Source organism: Anarrhichthys ocellatus, unplaced genomic scaffold (assembly GCF_004355925.1).
Source record: "Anarrhichthys ocellatus isolate YVR2014 unplaced genomic scaffold, GSC_Weel_1.0 scaffold79, whole genome shotgun sequence".
Classification (NCBI taxonomy): Eukaryota; Metazoa; Chordata; class Actinopteri; order Perciformes; family Anarhichadidae; genus Anarrhichthys; species Anarrhichthys ocellatus.
The window spans coordinates 650,972-672,346 of record NW_022280109.1 but is presented as its reverse complement, the minus strand read 5'-3'; the positions used below and the strand labels follow the sequence as shown (position 1 = coordinate 672,346).

The following is a 21,375-nucleotide window of genomic DNA, read 5'->3' as shown; positions in this document are numbered from 1 at the left end:
CATATGTGGGCCAGAAGTGAAAAATCATTTTAAAATGTCAGACCATAATCTTATTCCATGTGTTCAGAACAATAGTTACTTTGAACCTCCAGTTTTAACAAAGATGCTCTCTAGAAATGGTCTCGTGTTACCTTGTGATTTACAGAAGCAGTCCTTCACTTTATAGTCTCCACATCAGTTTGGACCATGAGCACTTCCTTCAAAATCATTGTTCTAAAGGTGGAATCAAACAGAACTGGAAAAACAAAACAAAAAAAAAAAAAAAAAAAAACTTGTTTCATTTAACTCAAAATGTCCTATTCTACTTCTATTGGGCATTTAATTAGCTGAAGACTTGACTGAGATTTAAATGTCATCTGTATACACTTATACTGCAGAGCTTTCTCCTTTTCAAACTGCCTTCATGCAATGAGCCATCCATACACCACAATATGCAAAACAGTGACTGTGCAGGCTTTATTCAGGAATCCAAAAATGACTACAGGGTATACCCAGTTCACGTGAGTCCAGTGGTAAACCGATCTAAAACATGCAACTACACAAGGCTGCCATTAATAGTTTGCGTGCTGAAGATGGTTCCAAGCATGCCATGACTCAGTCCACACAGAGGCTGTGGTGGTCCTTTGCTTTTCATTGATCGAGGTGGATTCTTTCAGACCGGGAAGATTAAGACCACTAAAGCCACATGTACACCATCCACACTGGAGAAGCCTTCTGAATGCCTACAGGTCAGAAATAAACCCACGAAAATGCAAGAACAGACCGCAAATGCCCAATAAGAGCTTTATTAAAACACCACTTTAAACATGTGAATTCCACAAAAGAAAGTTTCAACAAAAACTGCAGCACCAGAAAAAAAAGCCAGAACACAAAAAATGAGCTTCTCTGAAGCCACTTTTAAAAAAATACCCCAGGTGAGTAAATGCAAGCTCAACCATACAAATAACTCTTAAGGTGTTCTACGCTACAACATTTAAACACTTGATGCAGACTCCGTCCTGAGATGGCATGACTCCCAGAGCACTTCAGGTTATACCGTCTTCTGCTGGCCCTTCTTTCCTATCAGAGACTTGTGGATGTGAGGGATCACACCTGGGAAACAGAGGACAATGGATGAGCCATTAACAGAGCTGCAGACAAGCAAACCACAAACCGTTTAGTTGGTAATCAGAAAATGTAGAGGAAACAAGCTAGAGAGCTGATGGATGATATATTAAGACTGTCTCACTAAATGTAATGGTTATTTGTGTGACCATTAGTACCTAGTCCATGATAAATATAACAATGGAATGGCATATTTAAAATATAATTGCGTTGCTCAAAGCTCAAGACTTTTCAATGCCACTTGGTGCAGAAGCATCTCCTTACCTCCACCAGCAATAGTAGCCTTGATAAGAGAATCGAGCTCTTCATCTCCTCTAATGGCCAGCTGCAAGTGGCGGGGGGTTATACGCTTCACCTTAAGGTCCTTTGATGCATTTCCCGCCAACTCCAGCACCTGAAATAAATAGTTAACATAAGTCAGAAAACAGCAGCACCCGGAAGGATGAGTAGCACGCAGGCTCAGCGTTACCTCGGCCGTGAGGTATTCCAGAATAGCCGCGCTGTACACCGCTGCAGTGGCTCCCACTCTGCCGTGGCTGGTGGTTCTGGTCTTGAGGTGTCTGTGGATACGACCCACTGGGAACTGCAGCGATAAGAAAGAGAGCGGACATTGGTGCAGAGAAACAAAGGGATCACTGGCCCGACGGTGAGAGACGGCCAGCTGAGTAGCCTCTGCGACATCTGCTTGTTAACGTTAGCTTGTGGCTACGTTAGCGCAGTCGAGGCAATGATACATATCGGTGGACGAACCTGCAGTCCTGCTCTCTGCGAGCGCGAAATAGCCTTCGTCTTGGTCTTCCCTGAGTCTTTACCTGCCTTACCACCGGCCTGGAAAACACGAAAACAGTTGCAGTCGTTAAATCGTATTGCCGTGAAATGACATTACCTAAAAGGTGGACAATTCTATCATTACTTTCTGCATTCAGTACCCATTCTAGTGCTCGCCCATTGCAGCCAATGGCGATAAGTTAGCTAGCATGCTACGCTAGTACAACAGCTAAGAAGCTAATAGTTAGCTATTCAACATTCGCTAACGGCTATTAAACATGTGTTGCCAACAAACCGCTAATAGTCACCGTTTTCCGATATGCCACCAAGACAACATGGAATACTAACCATATTTAAAATCCACAAAGAAGTTCTGAAGCTGCAGCCCAAAATCGAGTGTGTCGCGCGATACTACCGACTGTTGGCTTGCATTAAAACCTCCGCCCGCAATTGTCCCTTATATATATAGCCGACCTTCATCCGGGTAACTGCTCTGAGAGCACTAGCCAATCACATTTCGTCATATGTTTCCTGCCTTGGCGTTCGGCAAGTAAAGACCTCGCTTTTTGGGAAATGTGGTACATTGCTGATGGGTAATGTAGTGTAGACTGACTATTCCCGTTGTTTTTTTCGTAATGAAAGAACAAGTTAGGTCTACTCTGAACTCTGAAAATGTATCAGAAGTTGACACTACACTTCAGATACTAACGCTAACGTGTTTTCTACTCTAAGTTAGGCTAAGTTGATATGTTGGGTGAAAATATAGGCAACATTTGTTTGTTTGGACATTTATTAGGCCAATTGCATGAACCATGTCAGGAAGCCTGCTCACTAATATCAAAATGACACAGTGGACTCTTAACATGTGGTCCATGTATTGTCCCATAATGAAAATATCTTCTTCTTTTAACTATTAAAGGGGGAAGCAGAAAACTACAGTGGCCACAACTTGTGTGCAAATCCTACTTTTTATGATTAAAACCAAGTTTCTTGATCTAATACATTATGACTTTAAAAAAAACTCTTCATCAAAAAGTAACATTTTTATATTAAAAACTGCTGGTTGATTGCATTTCCTTTTTTTCTCAGAATTGCAAAACTTGTTTTGCAATCCTCTCCTAAAAGGAGCCACAGACACTTGATGTGCTGTCACAACCCCTTAGGCCTAACTGTCTCTTTCCACTTCCACTGGTCTCTCAGCATGTTCATTGTCCCGTTGTAGTTTCTTACTGAAGCCACATGAGGGCAGTGCATGCTCAGGATTGTTCATGCTCTCTTTGCTCTACAGCCATCGACTGTACTTCACTATATGTTGACTCCAAGTTACAGTGACAGACATTATGTAAGGTTTTAGATGCAGAAGAAGTCATTGTTGTTATACACTCATCTAGTTTGATTAAGTGGGATCATTCATTTTATGCCCAACAGCAACCTCACAATGTAAAGCCAAACAATCAAAATAAATCATAAAATAAATAGATAGATCTATCTATCCATGAATTTCATATCATATATATATACGTATATATATATGTATATATATACATATATATATACATATATATATATATGTATTCAACAAAGCAAAACAAAATTAAATATAATATTGATTTTTCCATGCATTTTCTGTATATATATGTGACCCATGATGGCTCAAACACGATTCAAAACATTTTCATCTACTTATTTATAAACTCTCAGTCAGTTTACATCTTATTTTAGCAGTAGTGGGTGAGGCCTTATGGATTTTTGTCCACATTAGTGGTTAGTTGTCTAATAATGATCACATGCTAGTTATAGTTCACCCTGACACCAGCAGCAGGTGGGGGAGTCATGAAAGCAGAGAGATTTCAGCCTCCTTTTCATCCTGTTTTACTGCAGTGTTGATCTGTAACAGGCTCCAGTCGGGGGTGTGTGTCAGGACTTGATAAGACAATCTGTGTGTGTGTCTGTGTGTGTGTGTGTGGGACAACATGCACAGCTGGTGGTGGGCTGGTCACGTCTAAATCTCATACCATTCATTCCCAGGCGTACTCCCCTTTCAGCAGTCACTCACTCACTCTCTCCCCTGGCCTCATTCTCCTCTCCCTCTGTTCCTCAGTCACTGTCAGTCACCTCCCCGTCTCTCCTGCCTCTGTCACTGAGCTCTTTGACCGCCGTGATACAGTGGATCACAAAATATTGTTGGATAGGATCTTACCACATTGCACATTCTGACTCCAGTTCAGTGCTTAACTCACAGACATGAGCTTGATATTGATCTTCTCATGTCACACCCAGAAATATAGACAACTGGCATATTTCCAAAAGGGCTGGACTATTTCTTTCAAAATCACCTCCAGACAAATTTTGATGACGTTGAAATACAATTACCATGTTCAAGATTCTTAAAATTACATGTACCCCATAACAATACAGACTCCATCGATATATTTCAAATGTTGAACTGCTTGACACAAATTGTCTCGACTTCTACACGCTCATTGGACACGATTGGCTCCAAACTATTGTGATGTCAAGAAGTCCTGCTGGTACATCCATGTGTTCTGCTGAGACTTAAGTGGAGCACAGAGAAACAGCCCTTCAACATGATAGTGATAGCTGTAGCTTTGGTCTATGAAGCTGAGAGAGGATCAGTGAACGTATATCTGGCCCTGAGAGAGAAGTGACAGGAACCCGACGATGCCTCTACAGCCCACTTGGGGAAAAACAAGAGGAAGAGAGGGAGAGCTCAGAGGAAGAAGGGATGGACAAAGGGCGTGAGAAACTGTGATGTCACTCCGGCTGCTAACTCAAGAAGAAACAAAAACAGAAAGAAAAAAAAAGTTTGGTGGGAAAAGACTCCAGAGTTAACTGGAGAAGAGATTACTGGGTCACTGCAAAGACCTCAAAACAAGTGAAGACATCGGCACCTTAATAACGTGACGTTGAGACAACAATTTATCTCACAAATGCAAGTGAATATGAATACCATACCCACGTGCACATCCAGCTCTATGCATTGGTCACAGTGTAAACCGATGACATTGTTCCAAAAGCATGTGGGTCAATGAAGAGCATAAATATTCACACTCATTAGCAGGCTTTACTTTATGTCGCTGCTTCTTTTGTTGTCAGCTCATGTTGTGTCGCTTTCAGAGATGAGGAGGATCAACTGTGTGTGTGTGTGTGTGTGTGTGTGTATGTGTTTCAGCTAATCGGCCAAAATATTCCGTTCTGGAAACGGACCAACCAAAATGAAGTTGTGTGAGTTTCAGTCTTTAGTGGCAAATGTTGGTTTGAAGCACCTGTGTGAAGGATTTAAAACTTAGTGACTTTGGCGACTATTAGAAAAGACAATGTGACAGACGGTCCTCATGAGTCTTCTCTCCTCCTTCACCTCCAAATGACATTGGATCTAACCGTGTCAGGTCCCGTTGTCTAGACGTGGGTCCTGGGAGGAAGTGTGAAGTGCAGGAAACATGTGTTGCTGCTCTTTTTGATTTAATTGGTGGATCATCCTGCTGCCGCTGCTGTTGCTGTTCTCTCTTCTTGGCTTGACCACATTGGGATCTGGTCTGATTATCCTCAGGGCTGCAGCAGCATACCAACACCAAAACCAACAGTGACATACCACTCCTCGACACGTCACTACAACAAACGGCATACCATCAGCCATGAGCAGCGCTGCTGCCAGAAAGACCACCACAACGCACATCTATACACCCTCCAACCCTGCACTCGCAGATCTGAGCCAGGCACACGCGGAAGAATGGGTCGAAAGAAACATAAACTGTACCAATTTTCTCTGAAATTGTCAAATTTGCCACAAAAGATGCTTCAATCACATGTAAATTCAACACAAGGGGGCCTTTAAATCAGTGGTCTCGTACCACCGAGACCCATAGAGGCACAAGCAGCTCATTTAAAATCAAAACCTGCAGATTGTTTTGTAGTATTAAAACCACAATAACGAAGAGTCACAAGAGTTGCTTCAGGATGCCTGTGCTGAGACTTCTTCATCACCATTGGCAACACTGTGATGGTGCCTGCTATGGACAGTGAGGGTGTGAAACTGGATGATGACCTGTTGTTCTCAGCAAACACAGGAGCCTGTAGATCCCTGCTGTACAACACATTTAGATCAAGAAGGGGACCAGGCCATGTTCAAACCCTGACCAGTGTGCTCCCCTGCCCATTAGTTAGGCTGCCAACTTATTTCCTTCAGTATTTGTCACAGTACTGTATTGCACCTTATGTCCAAAATGTATGCACTGATGGATTATTTCATTATGTTTGTTAATAATGGATATGCGTTATGAGTTAACCCGAAAAACGGCAACAGCAGCAAACAGAATCTGCGGCCCCGTATCCTCCAAAGACTTTATAGTTCATAAGATGGAAAACAGACAAACAAAGGAGAACTCAAAACAGCAGCCCAAGCAATATCACAATACCTCCCCCTGGCTGGGGGAGGAATGCTGTGCTTTCACTACAATCTCAGAGAAATACAGTTGGCAGATTGAGTTAACCAGTGAATGCTAATGGATTTTACAAGTGCATGTAGTGAAAGTTAACCCCCACGCACCCAGCACATACTCCCCTGGTCGCAGCTGGACAACTAGTCAGACAGGACTTTGACAGATGGTCCAATGGGACGCTGGGAGAGGGAGGGAGGGCACAAGCGCTAAGGAGTAGGATGGATGCATGGAGAGGAGGGGACAATGCAAATGGTGAAAAAATGTGTGTGTGTGTGTGTGTAGGAGGGGAGTCAGCTGTTCCTGAAAGAATGGAAGAATAAGACTAAGGGTTATAAACCTCACGGGAGGGGAGGGGGGACCATGCAGTCCTGCTGATGCTGCATTTGCACTTATATGGCCGTTTAGACACGTGCATGTATTGAGACACACCAACACAGTGGACACACACTGGTGTAGTACTTTATTTAAGACCAACAACAACTGAACAGAATGCCATTAATATGACATGAGCTTTCATTCATGATAAATGAAACATTCATTGGATCATCTGGCCAGCTGCCTCACCACGCACCCAGCTTCATGATTGGTTCATGTGTTAATTATGTCTGTACTACTCTTATTCTGATTGGTTCGTAATAGCATCAAGTATAGTATTGTTTCTCCTCAATTTCAAGCTATAATCATATGCAAGCAGAGACCCCGCCCCCACGAGTGGCAGTCAAATTACTCGCATTGTGACCACGCCCATTCATTATCGTTTTCTCGCACTGGCTGCACCCTTCTAAAAAGCCAGGTACAACAAAAAACCGTTCGTTTTGGTCAACTTCCGGTTGTGACTATAAAAATAAAATGTTTAAAATGCAACCAAACTAGCTCAGCAGAAAGTAAGGCAAGATTTTCATATTTTATTCAATGAGTCGGCTATTGAATTATATTTAAAAAAAAGTGATTACCATTGATTACTATCAAAATTATGTCATTATAATTAGTACAAGATTACATAGACCTATGCAATAAAGTGTTTAAGAGGTATTGTATGTTGCTGAAAAAATCCCTCCATAAAGGTCAACAAAAGGCAAACACTGACCCAACCAAAATGTTTTGTATTACATCACAGAAACAGAGTCTTGAAAATCAGTCCCCTCTTCTTAACTGCATGTTGAATCATTACATCTTAACAAGTCTCAAATCTGCTCTATGCAGCACTGGCATGAAAGATATGATATCATTTTAAAAACGTGTGTCCACAATAATAGCTAAGTTAAACCTGATTTTAGTTACTGGCTTACAATATGTTGAATTAAGTTGTACTCTGTAACAGTTAACAGTTTTTTTTTCATCGCCCACTAAAAGTACAGAGCTCAATGTTTTGGAATAGTGTGATCAAAACTGACGTTCTTCTGAAGTTTTGCGCTTTTATTTTGAAGGAAAGCCACAGTGTTCCCGTAAATTTGCTAGCTTGATGCAACTTCCTGAAAGATTGACAGCTTGAACCGCTCTCGCTTACTAGTGGAAACGGGAGCTCCCGTTGTGTGAGAGACGCAATCACAACGCCAACTGATTTCTCTCGGATTTAATTTTGTACTTTGAAAGAAGTTTACAAGAAGCGCTCTCAGTTGTTGGAGTTTATAACAATCTTCGGGGTATGACAGTGGAGCGGAATCTTCCAACAAAGTAAAAGGTGGTAGACGTGAGCGTCTGATGGCTGCTGGGGATGGAGCCCAGCTGCCTGCCACAGTAGCGGCCAGCCGCAGCGTGGAGAAGGCGCTCGAGGAGGCTGCCGCGAGCGGGGCTCTGAACTTGTCGAACCGAAAGCTGAAGGAGTTTCCCCGGAGCGCCAGGAACTACGACTTGTCCGACATTACGCATGCAGGTCGGTTTGCTTTTTCACTATTTCCCTTAACTTACAAAGCAGTACGAGCGAGCTAGCTGTTATTACGAGAACCGCCTTTTGTTTTGTCGCCACCTGCTTCTTTCTTCTAACGGAGTCGGCTCATCCTTCCGCTGCGCCGACACGTTTCACAAGACTCGCTCAAGTAGCTCCGCACTTTGTTTGGTCCCGATGACTGTCACAACTCCTACATGATGAATTAAGACTTCTTTCAAATCACCAGGCCCTCCCTCTTATGTCGGCACGTGGGTACCCCATCAAACTGTTGTGAAATCAATAAGAATATTCATAAAAGTGGCCCATAACGTCTTTTTTAACCAACCTGCAGTGTGAGCTAAGTGTTTGCCGTTAGCATGTGTGCAGCAGACGTCTTTATATCTTAAACTAAAGTCCCCGCGTGGTGGACTCTGTGAGGTGGAGGCTTACTCGATGGGCTGTTTACTGCTCTCTTTAAGCACATCCACATGACGCTCCAGCTTTTTAGAAGAAGCTTGACGTGTTTTCTTGAAGTGGACTTCAAAGTAAAAAGCAAAAAACCCGTGAGATACCAGTTCCTCTTCCTCAACACATCCTCTGATAGGCGACTGAAACGGGTCTACACTGGTTGTCTTCGAGTCGTTTTACTGAACGTCCGAGCTTTAGTCACTCCGTTTGACTGAACAGTGGTTCTGGTGAAGGTTCTGGTAAAGGTTTCGGTTGCCTTTAGTATTTTCTGTGACTGATGAGCCCACAGTGTAACAACATGGCAACCTTTAGTGAGCAGCTTCCTGGACTGTCTCTTGACTGTGTGTCACTTCATCTCATTGAGATGTCTTCTCAGCACGTTGTAGAAAGCCACTGATAACAGAGTCAAACCTAACGGTGAGGAAGGTGTGGAGCACGCTGTGGATTAAAGGCCTCGCCTTGTTGAGAAGAGGATTACACCATCCAGGTTGCTGAAATCAGTCTGGCTACAGGGCTTTAGAGCAGCACCCCTATCCTCGGCTACTGCTTTCTGTGCTCTGGTAATTATGACCATCTGTTCATAACAACCCGGGTCCAGGCCCTGTGGGATGAGAAGGCCTTGAACAAACACAGGCACCTGCCGCTGGAGCAACCCGACCCTAATGACTACGGAGGGGATGAATACATCCCATAGCTGAGTTTATCCAAGCGCAGGTTCTGTGATAAACTAATGATCCAGCTTGGCAAGTCAGTGGAAGAACAAGTTGGGCTTAAAGGGGCAACAGCTGCTTACACTGTACAGTTTACTCTTCATGTGTATTACTCATGAAGATAGTTGTTTATTGTCATCTGTGGCTCTGGAGGAGCTTTGTCTTACAAAATCACACTGATGATGTCATAGTGATGTCATTGGGGAAAGTGGGAAACCTGCGTTAGAAACTGGCGACATGGAGTTTGAAGACTTGGGAATATATCTTGCAAGTGGGGTGTAATGATGCTATTAGTATGCATTATGGGAAGTGTAGTATGCAGAACTTTGGAGCTTGAGCCATTAGAGTTGGGTCGATTTTCAGTTTAAAAACAGGAAAAGTCATAAATTCCAGAGGGATGTCAAGAAGTATCATCAAGAAATGTCCAAATGGAATGTGTTCATCTTCTCCATCCGCCTTGGCTTCACCTCTAAAGTGACCAAGGCAGCTGCTGACTGTCACACTGCCTCATCCTGACTCATCTGTTATTCATTCCGCTCTAATTCTAGGGCCGTGCTCTTCTATGGGCCCAATTGTAGACATTTAGTCTTGAATACATGTTTTTGCAGCACCATAGTGTGTGTGTGTGTGTGTGCGTGTGTGTGTGTGTGTGAGAGAATCTTTACTAACCTCTTGTTAAGCGAGGGAAGTGTGTGGAATGTGATGCATTACTAGCTCACCGTAAGCTCTTTACAGGCAGACATAATGTTTCTGAAGATAATGATCAAATATTGGGAAAACTAGGTTCAGTTTGATATTTAGTAATGCCGTTGATGTGATTTCTTCTTCTCCTGCTGACACACAGCTCAGCAGCAGTTGTCTCTAGTCAGGGAGAGGGCAAGAGGTTGAGGGACAAAGAGCATTACAGTAAATCAAGCTCATAGCTAATAAGCTGTTGGTGGTTAGCCTGGAATACCAGATAGGACAGGAGACAATTTGCAATTGCAGTATTTGTTTCTTGAAACAATGGATGTGAGGTCTGAGGTAGACGACGTCCTCCGTCGGAGCGCTGCGCTCTGTTGACACGGAACACACCGATCCAGGATGCTTCGATGGAGCCGGGTCTCTGCTTGATGTAGGCCCAACAGTGTCTGATGTATTATTGCTGGGCTAGCCGAGTTCCATTTCATCCTGACCCACCTCCTGTGAGCGGACATCAGCCAGGAGCAGGCTGGGTAGTGGAACAGCCTTAGGTCCAAGCTGGGCCAGCCCACCCCTAACCCCCTCCCTGTATCCCGGGGCGGTCAGACCGTCCTCGGTGGATCTTGGTACGACTGGAGTGTAGATACGGTTTTTGATGCTTTGTGTTTCCACTGGTGGAGTCTATAGTAAGGCTAAAGATGAGAGGCTTAACCTTCTCGATATGTAAAGTTTGGAAGACCTTATAACCAGGCTACTGAATACAACAGGGGCTGGACAATATGACACTTCAGATTTTGTAATGCTTTCCCTCAAAACTCTGTCGTTGCACTCACATAGCTCTGCTTGCGCTAGTATTTGCTCTGCTTCTGTCCAAACTGTATGCTTCCACGCAGATATCCTGTGCTCCAGCTTCAGCCACACTATGCCGTCTTTGCATCCTGGCATCGCCTCTTCTCACAGGGCAGGTGGACTGTGTTGTCTATTCTAATCAGGTGGCACAAGGCTGAGACACCCTCTTTTATTTCCCTCAGGAAACCAGTGGTGTCATCAACGGTACAATTACAAAATGTCTGATATTTCAGAATATTAATAGAAATGATATTTGATTCCGTTTCTAATGTAATCACAAGTTGTAAACATAGTGTCAGAGTGGCCTAGTCTTATGTTAGTCTATAACAGTTGAATGCACACAGATCACTTCTATATTTGCATATAGTTAATTTGACCAAAAGTGTTTCACATCTTAACTGGTTTTAATGATGAAACGTTTAACCTATTGAAGGAATCTTGCCTCAATATTGAAACATGAGTCAACTTCAGATCATGACATCATGTGTCACATGTCCATGGAAAAGGAAGTGTCAACAGGATGTCCTGCTCATGTGATCAGTTATGTTCATATCAAAGTAGAAAACCCCCTTTCACTTCTAAACAGCAAAACATGGATTTTATTTGACTGCCTTGTAGAGAAATGGAGATAAATAAATCCAGTATTTCTAATGTCCAGTACTGTAGCTGACTCCTGAGGAGCATCTCTCTATAGCTGCTAAATCTTCTCTCTTGTTATTTTGCCCCTCAGGTGTTTAGTGCTACACAGGTAGCATACAGGCAGCCTGTCTGAGCTTGTTGGATGAAAACTGGTTGTCCATGGGGAGGGTTGATAATAATGGTGATACTCTGTCTGCATCATCGATGTGCAGGCAGGAGAATAAGAACACTAAGCTGAAAGCTGTGTTGAGCTACAGCAATCTCTTACAGACATGTACTCATGGACAGTTGAATTGAATATTATGTAATTCATCTGAGAGCAGCCACAACAATCAGGGTCAATTAATTAGAAGTTCAGCCAACCAATCAGCCCAAAGTTCACTTCAAATGTCAATAATTAGGATAAACAAATCATGAATGAATTTAGACGCAGCTCATTTAATATCCAGAGTGAGTCGGGGTGGGCAGGATGTTACAGACGGACATGAATATGCTGGTTGAACTGGGATAAGACGAGGCGGGGGAGGCCCAGCAGTGGTTATGATAACATCAGCCCCCCTTCTTCTTTACTGGAGCAGCTTCCCTGAGGAAGGTCAAAGGTTCACACACACACACACACACACACACACACACACACACACACAAAGAAGGAGACTTGGCTCGCCTCCCCCAGAGTGTTTCCCGGTAGCTCAGAGCGGTGGAGGAGAACAAAGCCCAGCTATTGTATGTGGTGTGCACCTTGTGGACTCACAAGTGAATACACACAGCTCACCCTCGGGCTGTTGCTTTAATGATAAGGTTTACCAAGTATCGGTTTGAAACAATGATATTTGTGTTTCTGGACTGAAGCTGCGGAATGAGCCCCAATATTCTGAATCATTAATGTCTTTTATATCATCACTTTCATTCCAAAAATATATTTTCTAGTAAGTGTGCAAAATGACAAATATAATAAATGCAATGAAGTAGAAGAACATCACTAGTGTACTATGTGATGTTTTGTTGATGACAGACCTCACAAAATGATACGAGGCATTCATGTTTGTTAGATTTTCGGGCACTTCTGATGTGTCTGATATATTACAGCTTTTCAGAACAATAATAAGTTTCCCAGTCATGATTAGGTCATTTACAGGGTGTAATCTGGTAATTACTGTAAATCTGATGGCAGAGGCCTTGTTTACATGGAACTGTAGTTATTGCATAGATGGTCTGTTTTCATCAGCTGTGTGTGAGTCTAAAGTCATTATCGATTAATATGCAGATCATTTACATCTGACATTTTTAAAAAAATAAAATCACAGAAAATGTGTAAATGCCCTTTATAGTTTCCTAAAGCCCAACATTTGGTTAACGCTTGTTCAAAATGTAAAGCTATTGAGTTTACTTTCATATTTGACCACGAAAAGTATTTGATGTGCTGGAAAGGGCGCAAGTTTGGCATTTTTTGCTTGACATATGACTTAAACATCTAAGTCACTATTACAGTATGTAATATAATTGATTGATTGGCAAAAATATTTAGTTCTAATTCTGTCAAATCTTTTCACCTGCAAATGACATGCAATACAATATTTGTCATTCTTTGTTTTGGCTTGGATGCCTCCAGGTTTGACATGCGTGGGAGCATTTGTTAAGGCCTCCGTACGTCCTGTCTGATAATCTAATAGCATCTGAACCCAGCTGTCCAGCAGCACAACAGGGGGAGAGGATGTGTTCTAAGATTTCTCTGAGTTTATGAAACAATCTGACAGCCACACCCAATTTAGCAGTGATTGGTCATGTGTGTGCTTATTGAAAGTAGGTGGGGTTTGAACTCCTTCTTTCTTTCTCTCTTTTTTTATTCTTCACACAGCTGCTACGGTCACTTTTCTTATCTGAAGCCCAGTCCATCTCTGATTCTGTTTATTTGCTCCGGGAACGTCTGCTGTAAAAATGCATGGTGGGTGAGTGAAGTGTACAGCACACAAAATAACACGGAGAAGAAGGCAGCCAGCAGTGTTACTTCATGATACGTCAACAAGATGCAGGGAGGAATGCAAGCAGAGACTCTTAGAGTTCAAAAGCAATAAAGGAAGGATCCCTTTTCCGGCCACAGCAGATCCACACTGTGTCTCCTCTCCATGGATTCAAATTAGTTTTCTAATTTAGATTCAGGCCCAGAAAAATAAAAGTCTACTCAATATTAAAGAACTATGATTGGGATCGGCACATCCCTCCTAGTAATAAACTATATATTGAGCTCTTACTTTATTAAAGCAGGACGGTGGGGACCAGCAACAGCACGTGTGAGAGCAGTTTGGGTTTGTTCAGTCGCAGTCTCAGCAAACATTGCATCGGTTACACGCTCCTGCAGATTCCTGCTCTACAACATCAGGAGGATTCGCCCCTTCCTCACTGACGAGATGGCGCAGGTGCTAATCCATGCTCTTGTCATCTCCCGCCTGGACTACTGCAACTCACTACTTGCGTCGGCCATCAGACCTGTGGAGCTTGTCCAGAAAGCTGCAGCTCGCCTGGTGTTCAATCGCCCCAAGTTCTCCGACACAACTTCCGTTCTCTACACTGGCTCCCTGTAAGAGCTTGCATCCAGTTTAAGACTCTGGTGCTAGCCTACAGGGCAGTGAAAGGAACAGCTCCTTCCTATCTCCAGGCCATGGTCAAGCCCTACACCCCCGCCCAACCACTTCGCTCTGCTTCCTCGGGGCGATTGGTTGCCCCGTCGCTCAGAGGTCCGTACAGCCGATTGACCCGGTCACGGCTGTTTTCTGTCCTGGCCCCACAGTGGTGGAATGAACTCCCCACTGATGTCAGGACAGCAGAGTCGCTGCCCATCTTTCATCAGGCTGAAGACTCTCCTCTTCAAGAAGTACTACCCTGAGCCTTCCACTTAGCACTTACTTAGCATATATTGTATTCAAACTAGCTTATTGCACTTATTGTATTCATATTAGTTTTGTTGCATTCGTTTGCTTCTGCACTGTACGTTGGCTCTGGTTTATGCTCTTAGATGCTTGTTTGAAGAAAGGAGATGCACTTGTGACTTCTGGTGACTAGTTGTTCTCTCGAAAACCGATGTTGAATACACTTATTGTAAGTCGCTTTGGATAAAAGCGTCTGCTAAATGACTCTAATGTAATGTTTACAGACCTGATGTTGGCCTTTTCGTCAAATATCCAACCTGCCTCATTTCCCACATTGTGTTATTTCATAGATTGAATTTAAAGGCTTGATTATTTCCCATTAGGCTGTACACTCATTCTAAAAACATTTACTTCAAATATAAGTGAAATACTTCATTGTCCAAAAAGTCCCTGTAGCTCTTTGGTTTGAGCTGTTTATGTTGAGCAGTTTTGAGGTCATGACTGTAGCTCTGTTACCGTTAATCAGACTGTTTGGAAAACCACTAAAAGCCTAAATAATTCCCTGCTGCTTTTCAGGCCCAATTCTGTAGAAACAGTCAGGGTGTAGCTAATGAGTGCTTCCGCTGAGTCTCTGTTGGACTCCAATACTGCTTTAAAAAGTGGCTCTGAAAGTCGCTGCAGCTTTCTCCTGTGTGAAGGACGACAGCTGTGGTAAGCTGCTATTGGATTCAAGTTGTGAACAAATCTCAGGGCAAAAAGTCCTGGCTCTGTTTGTTGTGGCTGAGACCGAAGGTTAGTTTGGTTTAAAGAAAGCGAAACATGGTGCAGAACAGAGCTTTGGCAACTCCTAGAACAGAGACGGGACTGTCCTGAACGTCTTTCCCAGAGCACCTGCATCGGATGGATGCTAGCAGATAGCTTTGTGTCTTCGTCCCTCTTTGGGACTTATTAAGGTTTGGTTCGGTGAATGTGCTTCTTGAGATCCACATTTGATGCCGTTTTGAGACTAAATTAGCTTCAAAACAATCGGTATATCTCTTTAGCTCTTCATTGGGCCCTCTGATGTGCTGCAACAGGGATGGTGGACTTTATCTCATCTTGGCTAGTTGCTGTTTCCATCGGAGTTTATCTGAACTTTATCATGTGCAGTTTTGGTACATTTGAGCCATGCTAGTACTGGCCAGCCTGGTACTTGGGAGGGCAATGTTGGTGAGTCAGTCGGTCAACTTCTTTGGTCGGGACTGAAATATCTGGGCCAATTGGATTTGTTCCAGACGGAAGCTCTGGGCTAACCACTGCACGCAGCATCTAGCAACAGGAGGAACTGATGGCTCAACAGTGTAGCTGGTGAGCTAACCAGCACAAAGACAAGGATGCTCAAAAACCTCCAGATAGGAAGGAAGGAAGGAAGATTGTGAACATAGTAGACATTCTACCTGCTGAGAATCAACATGTGAACACTGTCAATGTTAGCATGCTAGCATACCTCTTAGGCCCTGTTTAAACGATCTATAGCGCACGGTCTGAAGTGCATGGCACAAGTAGGGAGTGTCCGACTAATTAAGTGTTGCACAAGGGGTTGTTTCTAGTCTCTTAATTGATAACATGAATTCAACTACTCAGAGTGTCATCTTCCATTCCCTTTATTGCTATTTGAATAGCGTATTCTGCTTATAGGAGAAGCGAGCGGTTTTCTGCTGATGAAGCAGGTCTGCTTATACACGTAGTGAAAGCGTTGATGCCGGGAGCAGCAGCAGGAGGCTTGGCAGGTGGAGCCTCTGCTGTTTAACAATCCTCTGTCCAATCAAAAACTCCATTGGACAGTATAATGTATATATCTGAAGAAGAAAGTGCTGCTGTGCTTCTTTGTGTAACAAGCAGAGTGTGAGCTCATTGGGAACTATTGCACATCTTGCCATCTTAATAATATGCCTTTAATACAGCAGGAAAATACTGCACCGTTGACTTTAGACAATGTCAATGTCCCAATCGCTTTCTGCTGCCTCGTGATAGCATTGCGCCCAGTGTGCGCCTGGCCACGCCTCATTCTGAGAACAAACACATTTGCTACTGGCGCTGTGCATTAAAATGACAACTGTGTTGGTCTGCTCCGCTCTGAGCCAAGTGTAAGATAGGTCAGTCATGTTCTCCTCCTTCTGCTCTCAAATGTTTGAGTCATTTGTGATGTTTTGAAACCATTTTAGTCAGACTTCCTGCTCACCAGTGTGTTGAAGAATTATATCTACATCTTATCTAAATTCATTCAAACCATTTCATGGGTTTACAGTCTTACCGTAAAAACCTGAAGACACTGTAGGAACCTGTGCAGAGTCCAACAACAGTCCAGTTGTGTAGAACTGGTACACTGCTAGAGCAGTCGTCCTCTTCTGTCTGTCTGTGTGTGTGTGTGTGTGTGTGTGTGTGTGTGTGTGTGTGTGTGTGAGAGACAGATACTCACTGCCAATCACACCATACACCTTGTAGCAGCTAGAAGCTGTAATTAATTACTGAAAGTATCAGTTTTCTCATGGAAACCTCCTGTTGTTGGTGTGTTTTCTGAAGGGAAGTGTGATGACAAAGAGAGAGTGACATAGTAAATCTCCCCCCCCCCCCCAAATGGCCTGGTTTTAAGTGTGTTGCTAAAAAGCTCTCTGGTTCAGCTGCTAGAAACTACACGACTACACTGTTCTGTCAGTTAATGGTCGGGCTGAACCAGCCCTGGTTTTGTGCGTGTGCACACTTGTGTGTGCAGCTCGAGCTCGACATATGGCCGCTGCCTTCTCTCGCATGTTTACATCTGGTGTGTGTGTGTGTGTGTGTTCCATTTCCTCTGTGCTGCGGATGTGGGCTGCCTGTTCGCTCAGCCTTCACTTCTGCTTTGTCTGTCTTTGTCTCTGACTACTTTCTGATTGCCACACACTTTCTGTCAGCCAACATGTTTCCATCCAATTCTATCAGTTAATAAATGTCACAGAAAAAGAGTGCCCGATGGATCTATTTCCTCTAAGAAGATATTCATGGGGAAACTGTAAGGAATCTTTCATGAACTGATAACTGCTTGGCAAGTTGTAAGTGTCAGCTAATGAATGCCATGGCTTATATTAATAGAGTGAATCTCCTGTCTTGTAACGTGGATGTCTTCATGCATTGTTGCATTAACGGGGACCAGAAGTCACCTATTCATTCAAATACATGAGGCTGCAGTGCGCTCAATTCTTTAGTGGTGCTTTCATTTTCAGTATGTTTAGTTTAATGTGTGAGCGTTCCTCTCTCTGTGTGAAAGCTCTCTCAGAGCACAGCAGCTGGTGGGGAGGGGGAATCCCTCCTCAGTCCCATGGGAGGTAACCAGAGAACAGGCAGAGACAACACTACCAGTCTGCCAACAAACATGCACTGTGCCATACATAGCCTGGTCTGGAGTCTGGGTGTGTGTGGAGGAGCACGGGCCACAAACTACTCCACGGTTGCCATAGCAGTTGTTTCTTGCGAGTCACAAGGTGGAGAGCATGTTGTCAGGTATCTGGATGTGAGCAGCATTCAGCTGCTTTAAGGTGTGAAGGTCTCTCTGCACAACCAGTCATCAGCTAGCTGAGGTCAAGTGAGACGGCCAAACAGCGACCGCAGGAAGCTTGGGATATGACGAGATTATCGTTCAACATGGTATCGGTTGGTCCTGATAATGGTTATTATATTATGCAACAACTTTTCGCCTGTGAATTTTGTGCTAGTTTTCTTGCTTTCTCTGTGCTTCACTGTTTTGTTGTAGTGCATAAAAAACGAATAAGGAGAGCCAGAGAACGTGAACGAAGAGATAATTTTTTTAGCTGTGCGATAAACGCATCGGGTCTAAAGATGGAGGCAACACAAATCTACGCTCCAGTCTTAAAACACACCATCCAACAGCGTGTAGTCATGCAGGGCAGGGACAAGGAAAATAAATGTTTCACTTTGTGTCAAATAGCGCATCCTACACAATACACTCTTATGTTGTTGCTACATACAGTTGTGTGAAAAGTGGTTGCCCCCTTCCTGATTTCTTATTTTTTTGCATGTTTGTCACACTTAAATGTTTCAGATCATCAAACAAATTTAAATATTAGACAAAGATAACACAAGTAAACACAAAATGCAGTTTTTAAATGAAGGTTTTTATTATTAAGGGGGAAAAAAAATCCAAACCTACATGGCCCTGTGTGAAAAGTGATTGCCCCCTAAACCTAATAACTGGTTGGGCCACCCTTAGCAGCAACAACTGCAATCAAGCATTTGCGATAACTGGCAATGAGTCTTTTACAGCGCTGTAGAGGAATTTTGGCCCACTCATCTTTGCAGAATTGTTGTAATTCAGCCACATTGGAGGGTTTTCGAGCATGAACCGCCTTTTTAAGGTCATGCCACAGCATCTCAATCGGATTCAGGTCGGGACTTTGACTAGGCCACTCCAAAGTCTTCATTTTGTTTTTCTTAAGCCATTCAGAGGTGGACTTGCTGGTGTGTTTTGGATCATTGTCCTGCTGCAGAACCCAAGTGCGCTTCAGCTTGAGGTCACGAACAGATGGCCGGACATTCTCCTTCAGGATTTGTTGGTAGACAGCAGAATTCATGGTTCCATTTACCACATCAAGTCTTCCAGGTCCTGAAGCAGCAAAACAGCCCCAGACCATCACACTACCACCAACATATTTTACTGTTGGTATGATGTTCCTTTTCTGAAATGCCGTGTTACTTTTACACCAGGTGTAATGGGACATACACCTTCCAAAAAGTTCAACTTTTGTCTCGTCAGTCCACAGAGTATTTTCCCAAAAGTCTTGGGGATCATCAAGATGTTTTCTGGCAAAACTGAGACGAGCCTTTATGTTCTTTTTGCTCAGCAGTGGTTTTCGTCTTGGAACTCTGCCATGCAGGCCATTTTTGCCCAGTCTCTTTCTTATGGTGGAGTCATGAACACTGACCTTAATTGAGGCAAGTGAGGCCTGCAGTTCTGGGGTCTTTTGAGACCTCTTGGATGAGTCGTCGCTGCGCTCTTGGGGTAATTTTGGTCAGCCGGCCACTCCTGGGAAGGTTCACCACTGTTCCATGTTTTCGCCATTTGTGGATAATGGCTCTCACTGTGGTTCGCTGGAGTCCCAAAGCTTTAGAAATGGCTTTGTAACCTTTTCCAGACTGATAGATCTCAATTACTTTGTTTCTCATTTGTTCCTGAATTTCTTTGGATCGCAGCATGATGTCTAGCTTTTGAGGATCTTTTGGTCTACCTCACTTTGTCAGGCAGGTCCTATTTAAGTGATTTCTTGATTGAGAACAGGTGTGGCAGTAATCAGGCCTGGGTGTGGCTAGAGAAATTGAACTCAGCTTTCCAAAGATGTGATAAACCAGAGTTAATTTATGTTTTAACGGGGGGGGGGGCAAATCACTTTTTTACACAGGGCCATGTAGGTTTGGATTATCTTTTTTTTCCCCTTAACAATAAAAACCTTCATTTAAAAACTGCATTTTGTGTTTACTTGTGTTATCTTTGTCTAATATTTAAATTTGTTTGATGATCTGAAACATTTAAGTGTGACAAACATGCAAAAAAAAATAAGAAATCAGGAAGCGGGCAAACACTTTTTCACACAACTGTATGTGTCTCCGGTCCATAGATACTCGTATCTATGCGTGTCTCTCTTCAGCGGTTCTTTTGGGACAATCATTTCATATATCCTTGTGTTTCTTAAAGCAATATCGCCTAACCCTGTCCTGAAACCCTGAAAGCAGTGAGCTGTAATTTGTGAGTATTTTGTGAGTTTCTGAGAATTTTAACTTTTTCATGAACTGCTGGGAACTTCCACAAGTTGCATTACATCTGACACTTGGGAGTGAGATTGCATTCACAAGCTGACTTTTAAATAGGGAAGTCACTTTTTACAGCCTTCATTTTTCTTTGCTTTAAAATGCAATGCCCTTAAAATGAGTTTTTTTCCAACTGGTGTGGCATTGGGAGTTACTCCTGTTCTTATGCATTATGTCAGGTCCACACATGGACTAACTTAACACGCTCTCAATATTATTTCCATCCATTTTGTCACCTGCTTATTCTGTTCAGGGTTGTGATGAGCTGGAGACCCTGACAGGTGTAAAGACCAACCACAGTAATAGTAGGGCTGCAACTATCGGTTATTTTTGTTTGTATGTTTGTTGTTGTCGACGAATAAACTGATTTAATTTCTTAAATAATTACTTATTTGTTTGGTCTGTAAATTGTTAAAAATGCTCATGACATATTCCCAGAGGGGCTAGGCCCGCTGATAAAACAGCTGCTGTGCTGTGAATGATGAACATCCTGAATTCATAGAGCCATAGTTACATGTGTAGACTCTCCCTGTTGTGATACAAGCTAGCTATTTCTCTATCTCTGCTACTAGCAGGGGAACCACATGTAAGGCCAGGACCACATGACCTACAAAACCGGTCCTCATCAGTTCATTGGGAACTGTTAGTACCATTAAAGCTGCATGGCTAATCAGCCGTCTCCTTTAGCTTTTAACACGCGTTACACAAACCGGACAAAATAGTGCATTAGCTGGGACTATTTTCAGCAGTGGATCAATCCACATTTTGTGCTCTAGTGAGTATGTCTGGCAGCAGGACAGTGTATGAGGGAATCCAGCCAAGCAGCACACTTTTGTTTTTAAACTTTTGACATTTCATGGACAGACAAGTTGATAGAGACTGGAGGACAGCTGACCACACCAAAGGTCCCCGGATGGGTCTGAAACCAGGACACGGTGGCATGAAAGGGTCTCTACGTTCTTTATTTCCTTTATCTGGCGTAGCTACTGTGTGCTCCAGGCTCAGCAGGCAGCCATTAGTTAATGGGCCTCAGTTCCATTCCTCCTGGCTCTGTTTGTCACGCAACACAATGTAACACTAAGAGTGTGTGTGTGTGTGTGTGTGTGTGTGTGTGTGTGTGTGTGTGTGTG

At 43.3% G+C, this 21,375-nt stretch overlaps 2 protein-coding genes across 4 annotated transcripts in view; one reads left to right on the top strand and one right to left on the bottom strand.

Moving 5' to 3' along the window:
* Positions 1-769: 769 nt before the first annotated feature.
* On the bottom strand, positions 770-2,312 carry LOC116398186 (histone H2A.Z). 2 transcript variants are annotated; one of them, XM_031874271.1, is made up of 5 exons: positions 2,221-2,312; positions 1,855-1,932; positions 1,574-1,687; positions 1,369-1,498; positions 770-1,092 (listed from the first exon to the last, which is right to left on the bottom strand). In XM_031874271.1, the coding sequence occupies exons 1-5, from the start codon at positions 2,221-2,223 to the stop codon at positions 1,031-1,033; spliced, it is 387 nt and encodes a 128-aa protein (XP_031730131.1). In that variant the 5' UTR covers positions 2,224-2,312; the 3' UTR covers positions 770-1,030. The 2 variants fall into 2 exon arrangements, with proteins under 2 accessions (XP_031730131.1, XP_031730130.1); XM_031874270.1 differs by having other exon boundaries at positions 1,369-1,687.
* Positions 2,313-7,819: 5,507 nt separating this feature from the next.
* Positions 7,820-21,375, top strand: part of lrch4 (leucine-rich repeats and calponin homology (CH) domain containing 4) — a 47,348-nt gene continuing 33,792 nt past the window's right edge. For both annotated transcript variants that reach the window (XM_031874258.1, XM_031874257.1), the window contains exon 1: positions 7,820-8,205. In XM_031874258.1, the coding sequence (XP_031730118.1) occupies positions 8,034-8,205 (172 nt within the window). In that variant the 5' untranslated portion in view covers positions 7,820-8,033. The remainder of the gene's footprint in view (positions 8,206-21,375) is intronic.

Excerpts from the sequence above, each read along its gene's own strand:
- LOC116398186 (XM_031874270.1), bottom strand. Across the intron at positions 1,688-1,854 it reads CGCAGAGAGCAGGACTGCAG|TTCCCAGTGGGTCGTATCCA; the intron begins GTTCGTCCACCG and ends TTATCGCTGCAG. Across the intron at positions 1,093-1,368 it reads GGCTACTATTGCTGGTGGAG|GTGTGATCCCTCACATCCAC; the intron begins GTAAGGAGATGC and ends TCTGTTTCCCAG.